Source organism: Sphaerodactylus townsendi, linkage group LG16 (assembly GCF_021028975.2).
Source record: "Sphaerodactylus townsendi isolate TG3544 linkage group LG16, MPM_Stown_v2.3, whole genome shotgun sequence".
Taxonomy (NCBI): domain Eukaryota; kingdom Metazoa; phylum Chordata; class Lepidosauria; order Squamata; family Sphaerodactylidae; genus Sphaerodactylus; species Sphaerodactylus townsendi.
The window spans coordinates 23,419,792-23,436,608 of NC_059440.1; the positions used below are offsets into that span (position 1 = coordinate 23,419,792).

At 45.5% G+C, this 16,817-nt stretch overlaps 1 protein-coding gene across 3 annotated transcripts; it reads right to left on the reverse strand.

The window, feature by feature from the left end:
* Positions 1–737: 737 nt before the first annotated feature.
* Positions 738–14,914, reverse strand: PDPN (podoplanin). 3 transcript variants are annotated; one of them, XM_048518480.1, is made up of 5 exons: positions 14,629–14,914; positions 9,502–9,569; positions 7,813–7,942; positions 3,636–3,741; positions 738–1,450 (listed from the first exon to the last, which is right to left on the reverse strand). In XM_048518480.1, exons 1-5 carry the CDS (start codon positions 14,696–14,698, stop codon positions 1,444–1,446), a joined length of 381 nt encoding a protein of 126 aa, XP_048374437.1. In that variant the 5' UTR covers positions 14,699–14,914; the 3' UTR covers positions 738–1,443. The 3 variants fall into 3 exon arrangements, with proteins under 3 accessions (XP_048374437.1, XP_048374435.1, XP_048374436.1); XM_048518478.1 differs by having other exon boundaries at positions 3,630–3,741; XM_048518479.1 differs by having other exon boundaries at positions 3,580–3,741; positions 14,629–14,913.
* Between the last annotated feature and the right edge of the window lie 1,903 nt (positions 14,915–16,817).

Sequence of the window (16,817 nt, forward strand, 5' to 3'; positions counted from 1 at the left end):
TGAAACTTGACTGCCGGAGGGAACCGTTGGGCAAGTTCAAAACTTACCCATATTTCTGGTTTTGAAAACTGGATTTTTATACTTCATTCTGACTGCATCCCCTGCCCAATTCAATGCCCAATTGCCCCGGTTCTGTGCACAAGAACTGTGCAGTCCTAAACACAGTTATATGCTTCTCAACCAATTGACAGAGCCATTTAACAAGCTGAAACTCTGCTTATGGCAGCACTATTAACCCCTCAAAAGTCCTGGCATAGAATTATATCCTCAGATAAGCCACTTCATTGTGTCCAGTTTTGCATCTCCCCATAGGCCTCCTTCCTATGAGCAGACTCTTATCTGGTCAACTGGATTTGTTTCCCTGCTCCTGCACATGAAGCCTGCTGGGGTGACCTTGGGCTAGGCACAGTTCTCTCAGAACTCTCAGCCCCACCTATCTCACAAGGTGTTTGTTGTGGGGAGAGGAAGGGAAGGAGTTTGTGAGCTCTGTTTATGGAAGCACCATAAACAGTATAGAAGAGGAAACAGTGCAGACATTGAATCTGCTGGCTCCAACTAAGATTCAAGAGGAGTGAAAAGCAGACAGAATATTTGCTCAGAGTAAGAAAATCGTGGTGTTGGGGAAGCTGGCTCCTCCATATTTACTCCTGAAGCAAGCCCAGTTTTCATTGCTCTCCCCATATTTCTCCAAAAACCTGGACATCCTTTGAAAAATCAGAATTTTGGAAGCGGAACAATTGTGTACCATTAAACATTTGTGCATCGTTTATTCTTGTTACAGAATCTCAGCTTGATACATTCAAAATGGCTTAATTTTAAGATATACACAGTAATGTTTTAGACTCCCTCCATTGTCTTGGATCAGTAGCACGGATCTGTTATTTCACAAGATATTGGTAGGACTGGATCTACAGTACGCTGGGATCCCTTTTAAGCCCCAGAAAAGGGCCTGCATGATGTGGATCGCAGGACTTGCGTGTGCCAAAGTCAAGCTGGACAAGGACTGCAATAAGGAGCGAGCGAAGCAGCTGGCTGGATCCATCCCATAATTGTTTTAAAAAACAGAATTGTACAGGATGTGAAATCACCCAGGGATTCTGTAAACTGCCCCTAGCAACCTGTTTTGATTACCTGTAAATGGCACAGTAGAAATAAACACCCCCTCCCTTTTATAGAAAAAGTTCCTAAATGTGCAACATTTTCCATTCCCTTTATAGCTATTTTAGGTCAGCAGCTTTTCATTTTTGGCACTGAAAGCATCCCTCCAGGATATCGTGATGGATCTCCATGGGCTGGCAAGTCCACTTTTGCTGTTCCACGGGTCATCTTCCATTGTCCGTACACGATGAGAGATGCTCAGGAAGGAGAAAGCAATACGAGAAAAATCTCGTATCAGAAAGGATGCAGGATTTAATTTTCTTCTTGGTTTTCTATTGTCGATTTTTAGGGCCTTGGGAAATAAATGGAGGTAGAGTTAGTCAGATGAAATGTGGTCCACGGTGCCGCAAATACGTTGTTTACAAAACGCTAAAAGCATGAGTAAGCCACACTCTTCTGGTTTCTCCAGGTTTACTAGATTTGCCAGCTCCAGATTGGGAAATACCTGCAGGTTTGGGGTTTTGCAGAGGTGAGGGGCTTCAATGGGATATCAGGCCACAGACTCCAGCTTCCAAATTCGTTATTTTCTCCAGGGGAATTGATCTCTGTCACCTGGAGATCAGTTGTAACAATAGGAGCTCTCCAGGTACCCTTTACCTGACAATCCTAAATTTTGTGCTAATAAGAGGCAGGAGGGAGAAAGGACCAACAGAGAAAATGGTGGGGAGAACTGAGGCCCCTTCCACACACGCAGAATAATGCACTTTCAATCCACCTTCACAATTGTTTGCAAGTGGATTTTGCTGTTCGGCACAGTGAAATCCAGCTGCAAAATGGATCCAAAGTGGATTCAAAGTGCATTATTCTGCATGTGCGGAAGGGGCCAGAACTACAGATGGAGAAATGGTGGTGCAGTTGGGGAAGGCAAATGGAGCTACAACTGGGACAAATAGTCATGCACTGGGAACAGGGGAAGAACAGAGTTACAACTGGAGAAAAAGTTGCCTGATAGGCGGAGGAGAAGTGAGGTTGCCAGCTCCAGGTTGGGGAATTCCTGGACATTTGGGGGTGGAGCCTGGAGAGGGTATGGTTTGGGGAAAGTAAGACCTCAGCAGGATATAATACAATTGAGGCCATTTTTGCACAGCATAGTTTTTTTTAAAAAAAGAACTGTTTTGGCTTTTTTTTGTCCACACAGCATGAACAAAAAAACGTTGCTCCACAGAATAACAACCTCACCCTCCCACTAGCTCTTTTAGCCAAAGCTCATGTCTGCCATTTTCTCCCACTCATGATTCTCCACATCGCCCGCCAGGAGCAGCAGTGGCGTGGGAGGTTAAGAGCTCATGTACCTAATCTGGAGGAACCGGGTTTGATTCCCCGCTCTGCTGCCTTAGCTGTGGAGGCTTATCTGGGGAATTCAGATTAGCCTGTGCACTTCCACACACGCCAGCTGGGTGACCTTGGGCTAGTCGCAGCTTCTTGGAGCTATCTCAGCCCCACCTACCTCACAGGGTGTTTGTTGTGAGGGGGGAAGGGCAAGGAGGTTGTAAGCCCCTTTGAGTCTCCTGTAGGAGAGAAAGGGAGGATATAAATCCAAACTCCTCCTCCTCCATTTGGTGAAAGTTTCCCTCAGAGTCTTCCTCTGCTGGCAGCTCATCCACCTGCCAGTTCTGTGTAAAAAGTCCATGCATAAAGTTAGATTTAACTGCCGATTTGACAGACGTGTCATTTTCCCTTTTTTCGTTTTATTGTGAGGGCCGTGCCTTCGAAGCTATGATGACCCAAAATATGCATATATTGCAGATTCTCATATGCATATATTGCAGATTGTCATGGCTTCGAAGGCACCTCCCTCAAAATAAAACAAAAAAGGAAAGATGACATGTGCCCCAAATCGGCAGTAAAATTCATTTTACTCATGTGCTTTTTACCCGGAAATGGCTGCAAGTGGAAATAGTGGACGAGCTGCAAGCAGAGGAAACCTCTGTCAGGACTTTCCGCAAATGGCGGGCAGCACAGAGAATCCCAAAGTGGTAGAAAATGGCAGGCACGAGCTGTGGAGAAACCAAAAGTGAGAGCTTTAAAGTCGGGAAGGAAGAATAAAATGTTTCCTGCTTTCTGCACAGCTAGCAGGAAATGACTTCAACCCACTGTGAGGAAAAAAGATTGCTAGTTTAGCGTTTTCAAAATAAGTCAGGTTGAGCAGAAATAAAACTTCATGAAGATGTCTTGGGGAAACAGCTGTGTGAACCTCCTCCCCAAAACATTCCTTTAACATCTTCAAGACGCTTTATTTGTGCTGTGCAGAAATGGCCAGAATCTACCCTCCAGGGGGACTGATCTCTGTAGTCTAAAGACCAATCAACATTCTGGAACCTCTGCAGGCCCCACCTGTAGGTTGGCAACCCTATGGAGAAGGAATCAGTGATGCCCGGACCCCTGTGCCCAAAGACCCACAAAAACCTGTAGCTGGCCCACCTTAAGCCCGTCTCCTGGTCGCCGTAGCGTCTGTCTTGGATCGTACTTACGAGTACCTGCCCGACATTCTCTTTGCAACTGTGATGATGATCCCGGTGACCACGCCAATTACAACAATTATCCCGATGATGATCCCAACAAGGGCAGCGGTTTCCAGACCATCTAAAGGGTGCGAGAAAGGAAGCCAAGTTGAGCGGCTGCTGTGGCAGTACAATTCAAACGAGAAAGCTTAACAATATGCAGGAGATCTCCTGGAAGGAAATCTTAAAATTGATCCTGGAACAGGCCACTCAATTGGGATAGGGGCCCTGGGGCTAGAGAAAGAGAGCCAGCATGGTATAGTGGTTAAGAGCAGGTGGATTCTAACCTGGAGGACCGGGTTTGATTCCCCACTCCTCCACCTGAGGAGTGGCAGAGGCTTATCTGGTGAGCCAGATGTGTTTCCGCACTTCTACATTCCTGCTAAGTGACCTTGGGCTAGTCACAGTTCCCTCTGCACTCTCTCAGCCCCAGTAGACAGATTACTCTTCCTGCATGCTGGCCTCTCCTTGTAACTTCTCTCAATGACCCGACCTTTCCTCTGTTTTATTTTCTCACACATAAATCAGGCGAAATACACAAACAGAAAAAAAAATACAACAAGAGCAGGGCTAGGGAGATTAATTCTGGCCTGATCCGATCACAGGCGAAATCCAGTCCAAGTTATATTCAGAATCAGAAACGTCAGCTAGGCCTGACTCCAGAATATGGTGAGGTCAGACGCTTGTTAGGACCCACCGAAACTGGCGAAGAGCCAGCTGACCCGACCGTTCTCGTTTTCCACTGGGCACCTGAGAAGGTCAGAGGCAGTGTGAAAAAGGTCTCGCCTCTTGCAAGCTCCGATGGTAAGCAAAGAAATGGCAAAACAGCTTTGGACAAAGCTGTTTTGCAGATTTTGCAAAGCAAATAGAAATCAAATTCCCAAAACAACACCAACAGAAATCCGAGATGCAGGTGAAAGAACTCCCGATGAAACAGAGTTAAGCTGCTCCAAGCAAAATCAATGATGACAAAAAGTTCTTTGCAGAACTGGTAGCATTATATACCACATTATATGTACCACATATATATACTGCATCATATTCATCAGTCTGATGCCTTCAAACAACTATAATTCATACTTACATTTCCTGGGGTTTGTAAGATGTTATATTTAAACCCCTAGGTGTGTCTGAAACCCCTAGTAAGTATGAATTGTAGCTGTTTGAGGGCATCAAACTGATGAATGTATGAACAGCTGATTTTTTTTATTTGTATGTGATTGTGTACAGGAGTAGGCTTGATGAAGCCTGGGCGAAATAATGACCAATCTGGAAGTGTTATTGCCTATTGTGGATTTTCTTTGTAAAGGCAGTTGGCCTAACACACTCTTTTCTTGAATATATCTAATGATTGTGAAGGCATCTGTGTATGCCTGACATTTTGTGCTGTACACCAGGGAGTAAAAAGAAGTTTTGAAATTTATTTTTGGAGTGTGTAGGCTGTTTTCATCCTTTAGCTTTCAGGTGTGATTATGATCTAATGGCATACTGATCCCTATAACCGTGATGGTAGCCAGCCTGGTGTAGTGGTTCAGAGCAGGTGCACTCTAATCAGGAGAACCAGATTAATCTGGGTTTGATTCCCCATTCTGCCACTTGAGCTGTGGAGGCTGATCTGGTGAACTAAATTAGCTTGTGCACTCCAATACATGCCAGATGGGTGACCTTGGTCTAGTCTCAGTTCTTCGGAGCTCTCTCAGCCCCACCCACCTCACAGGGTGCTTGTTGTGGGGGAGGGGGAAGGGAAAGGATATTGTAAGCTCCTTTGAGTCTTCTTACAGGAGAGAAAAGGGGGATATAAATCCAAACTCCTCCTCCTCCTCCTCCTCCTCCTCCTCCTCCTCCTCCTCCTCCTCTTCTTCTTCTTCTTCTTCTTCTTCTTCTTCTTCTTCTTCTTCTTCTTCCTCCTCCTCCTCCTCCTCCTCCTCCTCCTCCTCTTCCTCTTCCTCCTCCTCCTCCTCCTCCTTCTCCAGGTGAAGGCTGGCTATCTTCAGTAATTGCCCTTGATCTCCTGACTACATAAATTGCCTGTCCATCTGTCTGCCTATTTATCGGTCTGTCTGTCTATTTATAATATTTATTCCACTTCTCCAGAATAAAATGGCTGCTTTGGAAGGTGGACCACGTGGCACTATACCCCATTGAGATCCCTCCCCTTCCCAAATCCAGCCCTCCCAGGCTGCACCTTCAAATCTCCAAGTATTGTGGCATAGCACGAGGACGCAGGGGGGCTGGAGCCTTGAGCACCATTTCCTTTGGGGCGAATCGCAGGACTACACCCCCTCGCTAGTGTGCCCCAGCCCCACACTGTACACTGTTGAAGGCTAGCGAGCAAGGCTCACCTCACCCCAAAATCAATGTGGAACTTGGGAGCGGGGCCAGCTGGGCTTCCCCCGATCTTCACATGGAATTTGGGGGTGGGGCCATCTGGCTCGCCCTGCCCCCTCCACATGGAGATTGGGGGGCAGGGTGGACCTGTTTGATGCTAGTCTCAGCTGCCCAGGTCCACTTTCCAGCCTGCAATTTAAAGCTCAATTCAAGCCTCTCCAAGGCCAGCATCAGACTGAGCCCCGTGGGCTGACAGGTTCCAGCTTTATACTGTGGAGTTCGACAGGCTGCAGCTGGGTTGGGTGCCCAGGGTTAGTCCCAAGTGCTGTTTCACAAAGCTGCACCCCTGTCCAGGTATCACTGAACTCCCAAAGTTGGCAACCCCAGATAAGGACATTTTGAGAAGACCCATCGTGGCGGTTTTACTGATGGCTTGCCACGGCCGCCGGGCATTTGCAAGCTGTGCTGTGTCGTGGCGATCATTAGTCAGCAGTGGCTCAGCAGGAAACAACCTTGACTTGGCCGTCTTCCAGGGCTTCTGAGAGGACCTCTCCTTCATCAGGAAATAGGATGTGATGCCACCTTCCTCCAATTACACAAGAGAGCAGAAGCTCATTAACATGCCTAGAGGTTCGAATAAGGATTAAGGTAACCTAAGAAAGCCACTTAATCACTCGGTACCATCCCCTGGAGTAACTTCAGACAAGTGCCTGGCCCATCGGTTTCTTTGGCCTCAGTCAGGAAAGCACCAATGAGGCGAAGGAAGACTTTATGGGAGGCCTCTTCGGCTGGAAGGCTAATCTGGGATGTCAACTGATACTTCAGTGACAATTTGCCACCTGCCGCTAACTGGAATCTCCACTTTAACAGCGTCCGTCCAAAAGTGAGCTGGGCATGGAGGAGCAGTTTGGAACAGAGGTGTGTTGAATTTTGAGGAGGGAGATCAGGGCTCAAATCTCCATTTGGGCCAGGCAGCTCCTTGGTGATTTTAAAAGAGAGCCAGCGTGGTGTGGTGGTTAAGAGCAGGCGGATTCTAATCTGGCGAACCGGGTTTGATTCCCTACTCCTCCACCTGAGTGGCAGAGGCTTATCTGGTGAACGAGATGTGTTTTCACACTCCTACATTCCTGCTGGGTGACCTTGGGCTAATCACAGTTCTCTCTTAACTCTCTCAGCCTCACCTAGGAGCAGCAGTGGCGTAGGAGGTTAAGAGCTCGTGTATCTAATCTGGAGGAACCGGGTTTGATTCCCAGCTCTGCCGCCTGAGCTGTGGAGGCTTCTCTGGGGAATTCAGATGAGCCTGCGCACTCCCACACATGCCAGCTGGGTGACCTTGGGCTAGTCACAGCTTCTCGGAGCTCTCTCAGCTCCACCTACCTCCCAGGGTGTTTGTTGTGAGGGGGGAAGGGCAAGGAGATTGTCAGCCCCTTTGAGTCTCCTGCAGGAGAGAAAGGGAGGATATAAATCCAAACTCCTCCTCCTCCTCCTACCTCACAAGGTGTCTGTTTTGGGGAGAGGAAGGGAGGGGAGTTTGTAAGCCACCTTGAGACTCCCTACAGGAGAAAAAGGTGGGGTATAAATCCAATCTCTTCTTATCTCTTCTTCTTCTGAAAAGGTAAGCGTCAGGTCATTCCTGACCCATAGGGTGATATCACATCATGGCGTTTGCTAGGCAGACTGTATGTTGATGGGGTGGTTTACCATTGCCTTCCCCACTGGGAATGGGATCACACCTCCACCTTGTGGAGGAAATATAGAAATGGGATGGATGAACAAAATGGCAGGTAGAATAAAAGGACAGAAGATGCTCCCCTTCCCCCAATACCTTCAGAATTTTCAGGGACTTCTGGATCTGTCGTATTGTCACCGTCTTCCCCAGATGATGTGGCATTTTCTGTGGTCAGCAGTTCTTCAAAGGGGAAAGTATCTGTGATATCCTGCTGTTTTGTAGGCAACTACAAGTATTGAGAAGTTGGGCATGCAGGGAGAACGAGCAGAGAAACAAAGTTAAGGCCCATTTCCTTTTTTAAGATGGAGAAGAATCAGAGGTGGGATCCAGCAGGTTCTCACAGGTTCCCGAGAGTAGGTTACTAATTATTTGTGTGTGCCGAGAGGGGGTTACTAATTGGTGATTTTGCCACGTGATTTTTGCCTTAGTTACGCCCCTCCTCTCAGCAGTAGTGTGCAGAACTTGAAGCAGTCTAGCAGGAGGTGCACCGGCGTGCGTGGCAGCCTGCGCCTGTGTGCATTTGTTTCCTGCCCACGGTCTGGCGCAGCAGTTGCGTCCTTGCCACAGCGCCCTCGCTTCCCCAGGGAATGCCCCACCCCCAGAACAATGCCCTCGCTAAGCAGTTCTCAGCTCCAGCCCCATTGACGCTACGCCACAGTTTGAATCCTACCACCATGGGAACCTGTTACTAAAATTTTTGGATCCCACCACTGAGAAGAATCTTACCTAAAGCTAAATGATATGTTCATTCACCTGGAGAAATCCCATGGACATGAATTGGAAATCAGTTTCTTACCAGAATGAATAACAGTGAGGTTCTAATAATGATAGAGAGTCTTGTGCATGTTTTGGGTGGGGGATAATTTAACATTTCTCACATTTGCTGGGGTTTCTTTGCAGAACAAGTTTTCTTTGAAGCTGCACTGACTTTCAAGCAAAAACTGCTCTGATTTTGCTTTTCCTATGACTGAATGGAATATTTTCTGCCACTTTCTGTTATCTCCCCCAGAATACTGCCATAAAATGCGTACCGGTTCAACTGTGCCCATGAAGGAGCATTATATATCCAACATGGACCAGATATATAAATGAAGCATTTTATCAACTACATACAAAAACTGTACAACATGTATTCACAGTACAGATGAATCTCCAAAACCCTCATCAATAAATGGAGAGATGAAACCATCGAGAACAAAATATAAATAAATTTAAAAAGAACAGGGAATAATTGGCTCATCCCTTGGATGAGTCATCTTGAACCATTTATCTGGCTGACTCATTGGTTGCAAAGTCTGGAAGCAGGACTACAAATTAGAGATCCTATGAATTTCTCATCACAAGGGGAATAATGCAGGCTGTACGTTTCCCCTTATAACTCTGCAATGAAAAAAGCTAGGGATGTAATTAAAAAATTAAAGCTGGGACTTCAAAGATTGTGGTAACACAGTGCTATTCAGTCACTTTACAATAATGGAATAGCAATTACTTATTTTTTTTTAAGAAATGCTCAAAAATCCCTCCAGTGGCTCAGTGGAAAAAACAACGACAGTTGCATCATAAATTCATCGCACTGTTAGAAAGCAATACAGTGAAGTATGAATGGATGTCAAACAGATTAATGGACTGTTGAAAAACTGTCTTCGTGTTTGCCACACTGGTGGGTGTTTGAGTTTATAGCTGCAATACTGAAAACACCCACATAGTGCAATGAACACCTCTCTTACATCCTGTGATAAATACAAGAGAAACACACTTCATAAATCAGCCCAGAACGATACTTACCGGAGTGGGTGGCCCTGAGCCATCACTGTCTCCAGTTGCTGTTTCATCTTCCAGTAAAACTGTACTCGCTGGACAAAAACCAGAGTGACTTGTGAGCGAATAAGAGAATCAGGTAAACAACAATATGTTACGACCAATTAAAAATGGCAGACTGATTGGGTTGGCTCTTGCTATTTTTTTCTGCACTCTGAAGAGAGAGATGGGTTCCTTTTGCCTCCAGGACCAAGAATAAGAGCCAGAAGGGAACTGGGTGAAATGGCACAGAAAAACTGGGAAGATCTCCGGATCGTCAGTAACAATTGCATATAAAATCACATTAAGGTGATTCGATTCAGCTATCAGTGGGTTCGTCAAGTTAAAAGACCCCTTAGCAGCATCAAGCAAACAGCAATTAAAATAATTTAGTAGTCAATGGGACTGAAAAGAAATAGTCCAGGGTAAAGTATAGTCTTGGGACCTTTCTTCTTCCCCTCCCTAATTCAAATGCACTTGTGCACATTTTGTCATCAAATCACAGCTAACTTATGGTGACCCCTTAGTGTTTTAAAAACAAGGGGTGTGAAGCCATAAAGCAAAGATCAAGGAAAGAATGTCCCAGTACAGCTGTAGTAACATATAGCAGGCTGGTTACATATATCTGGTAACAAACACATTGAGTTAGGAATGCATCATAGATCTTGTAACAAAAACAGAGAGTTAGGAATGCATCTCAGTCAACTAGACACAACCCGTGACAACAGACATCATCTCTGACTTTCTGCTATTTTTACCAAATCATTAGCCTTTCGTCTTTCATTTCCCTTGTGGATCCCATCTATCTTTCTGCACCTCGATGGCATTGTTTTGATGGACCTCTTCCTATCCAAAAATGTCATCATTTGTAGGCTGATGAGTGAAAGATTCGTGGGACTGCATGGTGAACTCTGCAAGCCAGGAAGCTTCATCCGTCACCCCTGACCGCTTAGCAAGCTCGGTTCTCTGGGCAATCACAACACATTCTCATAAGCAAAGGAGCTAGATTTGAGTCCAGTAGCACCCTAGAGATGAACAAGATTTTGGGGGTGTAAGCTTTCGAGAGTCAAACCTCCCTTCATCAGATACAAGAGGGACCTCCATTCCAACTTGTATCTGATGAAGAGTGCTTTGACGCAAAAGCTTATACCCTGGAAAATTCTCTTGATCCCTGCTACCAGTCTCAAATCCAGCACTTCTACAGCAGACCAACTACCATCAGAAGTAAAGGGATTTTTTATTAGTACGATTAATGATATCTAAAAATAGCTCTCTTTAAGATTAGTCATAATATTTGTTACTTTTTTCTCTTGTTAACATAATATGATGTTGTAGAATAATATGGTGTAGTATTCCCATTAAGGGAATAGATTGGCAAATGTATAACCATACAGTTGTGTTATTGCGGTGAATGTATGTATTCTTTTAAAATATTTTTTTGAAATAAACTCAACTTTTAACATTTAAAAAAAAGAAAAAAGAAGTAAAGGAATTGTTCAGCAGTAGGGATGATTTTAAAATTTAGTTGCAAGTTTCCCCAGTATTTAATATTTTTTCCGAATTTTATTTGGCCCCAACTGGTTTATTTAACATGATTGGCCAGTGCTTGAGGTTTCTCTGGTAAGATGACATGTATGAGGATGAATGTTTGGGGTATTTTGCTTCAAAGTCTAGTCTCTTCATCTTCTACAAACTCTTCTTTTTTATTTTTTACATCCTCCCATCCCCACCTTACCTCTCTATTCTGGTTTCATCAGAATATAATGTGTGCCTAACTGGATCGCATCTTCTAGCCCTGGGGTCTTGAACATTTCTGAGCTGGAGACCACTGAATGAGGGGTTGCTAACTCTGGGTTAGGAAATTTCTGGAGAGATGGAGTGGGTGGGGGTTGGAGCCTCATGAGCAACTTCCTTGAGAGCCAAAGCATGAGAAGTGTAGAACCTGTGGGAGCTCAGATACCATTAGGACCATAATTCCCATCAGCTCTTCTGTCAGCATGGCCAATTGGCCATGCTGGTAGGGGCTGATGGGAATTGTAGTTCTGAACATCTGAGAGTCATGAGGTTCTCACTCCCTGGTATAGTGCAGGGGAGTAGGGAACCTGTGGCTCTCAAGATGTTCAAGACTACAATTCCCATCAGCCTCTGTCAGCATGGCCAATTGGCCATGCTGGTAGAAGCTGATGGGAGGTAACAGGTTCTATGTGGTTAAGAGCAGGTGGATTCTAATCTGGAGAACCGGTTTTGATTCCCCACTCTACCTGAGTAGCAGAGGCTTATCTGGTGAACCAGATGTTTCAACTCTCCTACATTCCTGTTGGGTGACCTTGGGCTAGTCACAGTTCTTCAGAACTCTCTCAGCCCCACCTACCTGACAAGGTGTCTGTTGTGGGGAGAGGAAGGGAAAGGAGCTTGTAAGCCACCTTGAGTCTCCTTCCAGGAGAGAAAGGTGGGGTATAAATCCAAACTCTTCTTTTTCTTCCTCCTCCTCTTCTTCCTTTAAACAAACTTAATAATTTTCAAATGCCCAGGCAAATGAGGACATATTCTCCTGGCACCGAAATCCCAACATGCTTGGCTACCACCAAGTAAAGCAAACAGTGGTGGGGAGGAAATTCCATAGGCAAGGTGCCAAAACTGAGAAGCCCCTGTCTCCAGTGGTCACCCACCTAACCTCAGAAAACCAAAAACCATAGTCACCAGGGCTGCACCAAAGTTTGATTGGATCTAAATTTATCTGCTCTCAAATAGCTCAGAATCAGAACTTTGAATCAGATGTTGAGAGATCAAGGGAACAAACTTCCAACTTGCAATCTAAAAATCTGAAGCAGCCCAACCAAGTACACCAAGCTGTTAATTCTCTACTTGGGTGCTGTGTGGTTTCCGGGCTGTATGGCCGTGTTCTAGCAGCATTCTCTCCTGACGTGTCGCCTGCATCTGTGGCTGGCATCTTCAGAGGATCCTCTGAAGATGCCAGCCACAGATGCAGGCGAAACGTCAGGAGAGAATTTTATTTTATTTTATTTTATTTGTTTAAACTTTTATACCGCCCCATCCCCGAAGGGCTCTGGGCGGTGTACAACATAATATAAATAAGAAAAATTACTAAAATCTTTAAAACAGCGATAACAGTGACAATGATAATAATAATAATAGTGGGAGGCGTCCGGCCAACCCTACTTTTAAAAATTCTCCCAGGAAGAAAAAAAGGGGGGGGGGGGAAGGCTGCGAGACATATTGAGTAGTGGCCTAGATGGAAAGGCCAGTGGGGGGGGGGCACCATTCAGCGGCTGGTCCCTCCAAAGGCCCGGTGGAATGCTGCTAGAACACGGCCATACAGCCCGGAAACCACACAGCACCCAAGTGATTCCGGCCGTGAAAACCTTCGACAATTCTCTACTTGGCCACATACAAGCCTTGTGGATGTATTAGCAAGCACTTTCCAGACCAAAATCCCCCCCTCCCCCCCAGCTAGCAAAGACCATTTAGGAGACTCAGGCTGGAGATCAGAAGAATCCAGGTGGACCAGACCTGGTCCATCTGGTCCACCCCCTTGTTTCCCACATTGAGCAACCAGATGCCTTCAGAAAGCTTCCAAGGAGGATATGGAAGTGCTAACTTCCCTGCTGATGCCACCAGCAACTGCTATTCAGAGGTAAACCTCCACAGAACAGGGATGCTCCATTTAGCCATCTGGGCAAAGACCCATGGATAAAATTATCTAATTCCCCTTTGAAGCTATCTCAGCTTTTATCACTTCTCTGACTTGGGGATAGAAAATCCCATCTGTTAATTGTGTGTTTCAAAGACCATTGTCTGGTTGCCCTGTTTACTTGCTACAAGGTCCACACGGCAGACCCGACAGCTGTGGTCTGTGCCGAGAAACTAAACCCCAGGTGTGCAATCCCGATCAGGAACGGGGTGTGTTGGCATTGGGCTGGAAAGATGATAAAAAATGGACAGTGTCAAAATGGTTGGAATACATATGGGAACAAATACAGTTAGAGATTTTTGAGAAACTGACAAAAAATAAACTATGGGAAGAAAAGATGGAAGATATAATGAAATTATGGACAGTGTATGAACCATGGATGGAAGAAGCCGGATTTAACAAAGAAATATGGAACAAGAGAATAAGAAGAATGAATCTCCTACTGCTTGCATAAAACAATTAACAGAAAGGGGGGGAGGGGGGGGAATGAAAAAATGTATAGATGAAATGGAGAGATTGAATGTAACAAATGCATAATTATTCTATACAATAAAAATCTATATATAAAAAAAGGAACGGGGTGTGCAGGGAAAAGCGGCTGTAGGTTTCTCTCCGGCACCCTTTTCATGACCTGAAACACACATACACACACACACTGAGAACTGCTAGTCAGACTATAAGGGGAAATTATACGTAGTCCATGGGATGCATATATCTCCCCAATGGGGCAAACAGCAGTCGCTCGGAGCCATTTCAGATTAGAATGGCAATTCCAGTTCTTATCTGGTTGAGCGGCCAGACATCTGTCACACCGACCTTGTAATGTGAATCAGGCAGTTGCAGGGTGGAGGAGAATATATATACCACAAAAAGAAGACATTTCTTTCATACCCCTTTTAGCTGTCTGGGGGAGGGAGGGAATCTTCTCCCCTCTCTCATATCTGATAGAAATTGCCATAATGAAATGTCTGCCAATTGCTCCATGGTATTACAAAGCAAGCGAAATTGGTACAGTTTTGACTTCCAGCAACAATCCTACTTTTTTTCCCCATTGGCTTTGAATTTTTTTTTACTTTTATTTGCAAACTGCATTTCTGCACTGAGTTTCCCAAAAAGTCCAAACGATGGGAATAAAATAAAGAATAGAAGGAACTTAAAATCTGTTCATCTTTTTGCCCTTTCGCTTTTTGATGAATGTCATAATTGTTTTTTGTTGTTGGTTTCTTCGCTGTTGAAAACACAGTAACTCACTAGTCCAAATTAACCCTTTGCTGAACATCTTTTCCTCAAAATGCTAAAAACCCAAGCCAAGAAGGGAACTAAGATGAACAGCCGCTTAAATGAACAGTCCTGGTCTCTTGTCCAACCAGTTCGGAAAATATGACAAGGGAACCTTTTCTTACCTTCTTCCGCAAATCCCTGAAATGACAAACTCCCAATCAGCAAAAGGAGGAACTGGATTTTGAGAAGCATCTTTGCAAATTCTTTTTAAAAAAAAAAAAATCAAAAACCCCGTCTGGAACAATCCGATGTCAACTTGATGGATTTTTTCCAAGCGGGTTTTCAAGTCACCTGCCCTCAGCTGAAGCTGAAAGGGCTAATTCTCCCCCCCCCCCTCAAGGAAAAGACAGTTCAAAAGCTAAAAAGAAACAGCTCAGGAAAGACTTGGCATTTTTCTCCAACTGACGCCAGGGTGGTTAGCCTGACTGGTCCAGCAGAGAAGGCCCGCCCTCTGCACTCGAGTCACCCATAAAAATATGATCGCAGGTTTAGAGTTACAGGATGTTTTAGGAGATGCGGGTTATATATAGTGAAGCAAGGAAGGAGGTGGAAAGGGGGCAGTGAAGGTTTGACACCCTCCTTTCCTAAGAAGCAAAGGTCCTGCACCCAGCTGCAGCAAGGCCCGTTGGATTTCTGGCAGGAAAACACTTTTTTTTGGGGCTGTTGTTTCGTAGGTTTTGGGGAATGTGTAGAGAGGAGTGTGGTGTGCTGTTGAAGGCTTTCGTGACTGGAATCAACTGCCTCCTGTCGATTTTCTGGGCTGCGTGACCGTGGACTGGGGAATTTGGGGAGTGTTCCTAATTCCCATCAACTTTCCATTGCCTGATGGTGGCTGTCATGGTTTGTGGTGGCCACCCATCCCACACTGTGCTTAGAACATGGCATCGTAGCCCTGACTGGAATGTGTGGCTGTCCCAGGCTGAGATGAAATCTTGGTATTCTGTAGCGGACGTAACTCTTTCTGTTCTTTATAATAGTTAGGGTTGCCACCCTCCAGGTGGTCAAATATAAATGTGGGGCTGGTACACACATATCCAGAATAAATCAACACTGTGCCAAATAACTCTATTCACTAGTTTACAACAGGTTATAAGTGATGCTGTTTTAGAGGAGGAGGATGAGGAGGAGGAGAAGAAGAGTTGAATTTATATCCCCCCTTTCTCTCCTGTAAGGAGACTCAAAGGGGCTTACACTTTCCCTCCCCCCCACCCCACACTTTCCCTCCCCCCCATCCCACAACAAACACCCTGTGAAGTGTATGGGGCTGAGAGTGCTCCGAAGAACTGTGACTAGCCCAAGGTCACCCAGCTTGGCATGTGTTGGAGTGCACAAGCTAATCTGGTTCACTAGATAAGCCTCTGCCACTCAGGTAGAGGAGTGGGGAATCAAACCCGGTTCTCCACATTACAGTGCACCTGCTCTTAACCACTACACCACGCTGGTGACAATGAAATGGATGGGACAGAGTTTTGTGGCATAAAATAGCATCACTGTTATAACACTGGAGATCTCCCACTAATTGCTCTCCAGGGGGCAGAGATCAGTTTACCTGGAGAAGATGGTCACTTTGGAAGGTGGACTCTATGGCATCATACCCTATTGAAGCCCCTCCCCTCCACAAACCCCGCCCTCCTCTGGCTCCAACCCACAAATCTCTAGGTATTCCACAACCAGAGCTGGCAACTTTAATAACAGTCAATAAGATGCTCCGAGGCCTTGCATTATGTTGCCAGCAATGACCTTCATTTAGCTGGTTGTGGTGGGTTTTCCGGGCTGTGTGGCCGTGGTCTGGTGGATCTTGTTCCTAGTGTTTCACCTGCATCTGTGGCTGGCATTTTCAGAGGGAAGTGTGTAACAGACTTCCCTCTGTGATACACCTCTGAACATGCCAGCCACAGCTGCAGGCGAAACGTCAGGAACAAGATCCACCAGACCACGGCCACACAGCCCGGAAAACCCACCACAACCAGTTGAATCCGGCCGTGAAAGCCTTCAACGAGACCTTCGTTTATTTTGTCCCTTGCCCAAAAACAAATCACAAAAACCACTCACACCCCGCACAGAATTTTTCCAAATACCATTCCATCTTTAAATGCTAAATTTACAATTTAGGATGACTGGTGCTTAGACTCCCCCAAATCGTAACACACATCTCTACACGGCCAAGGTCAGCGCATGTGATTATGTAAGCAAAAGAACAAAGCCACCATGCAAATGCCAAAAAGAATTGCCCCAAAGCCGTCCCCATATGCTGTGCTTACTGGGCATCCTAATTATCCCATGCAGCAACTATCTGTGGGGTCTGACACGG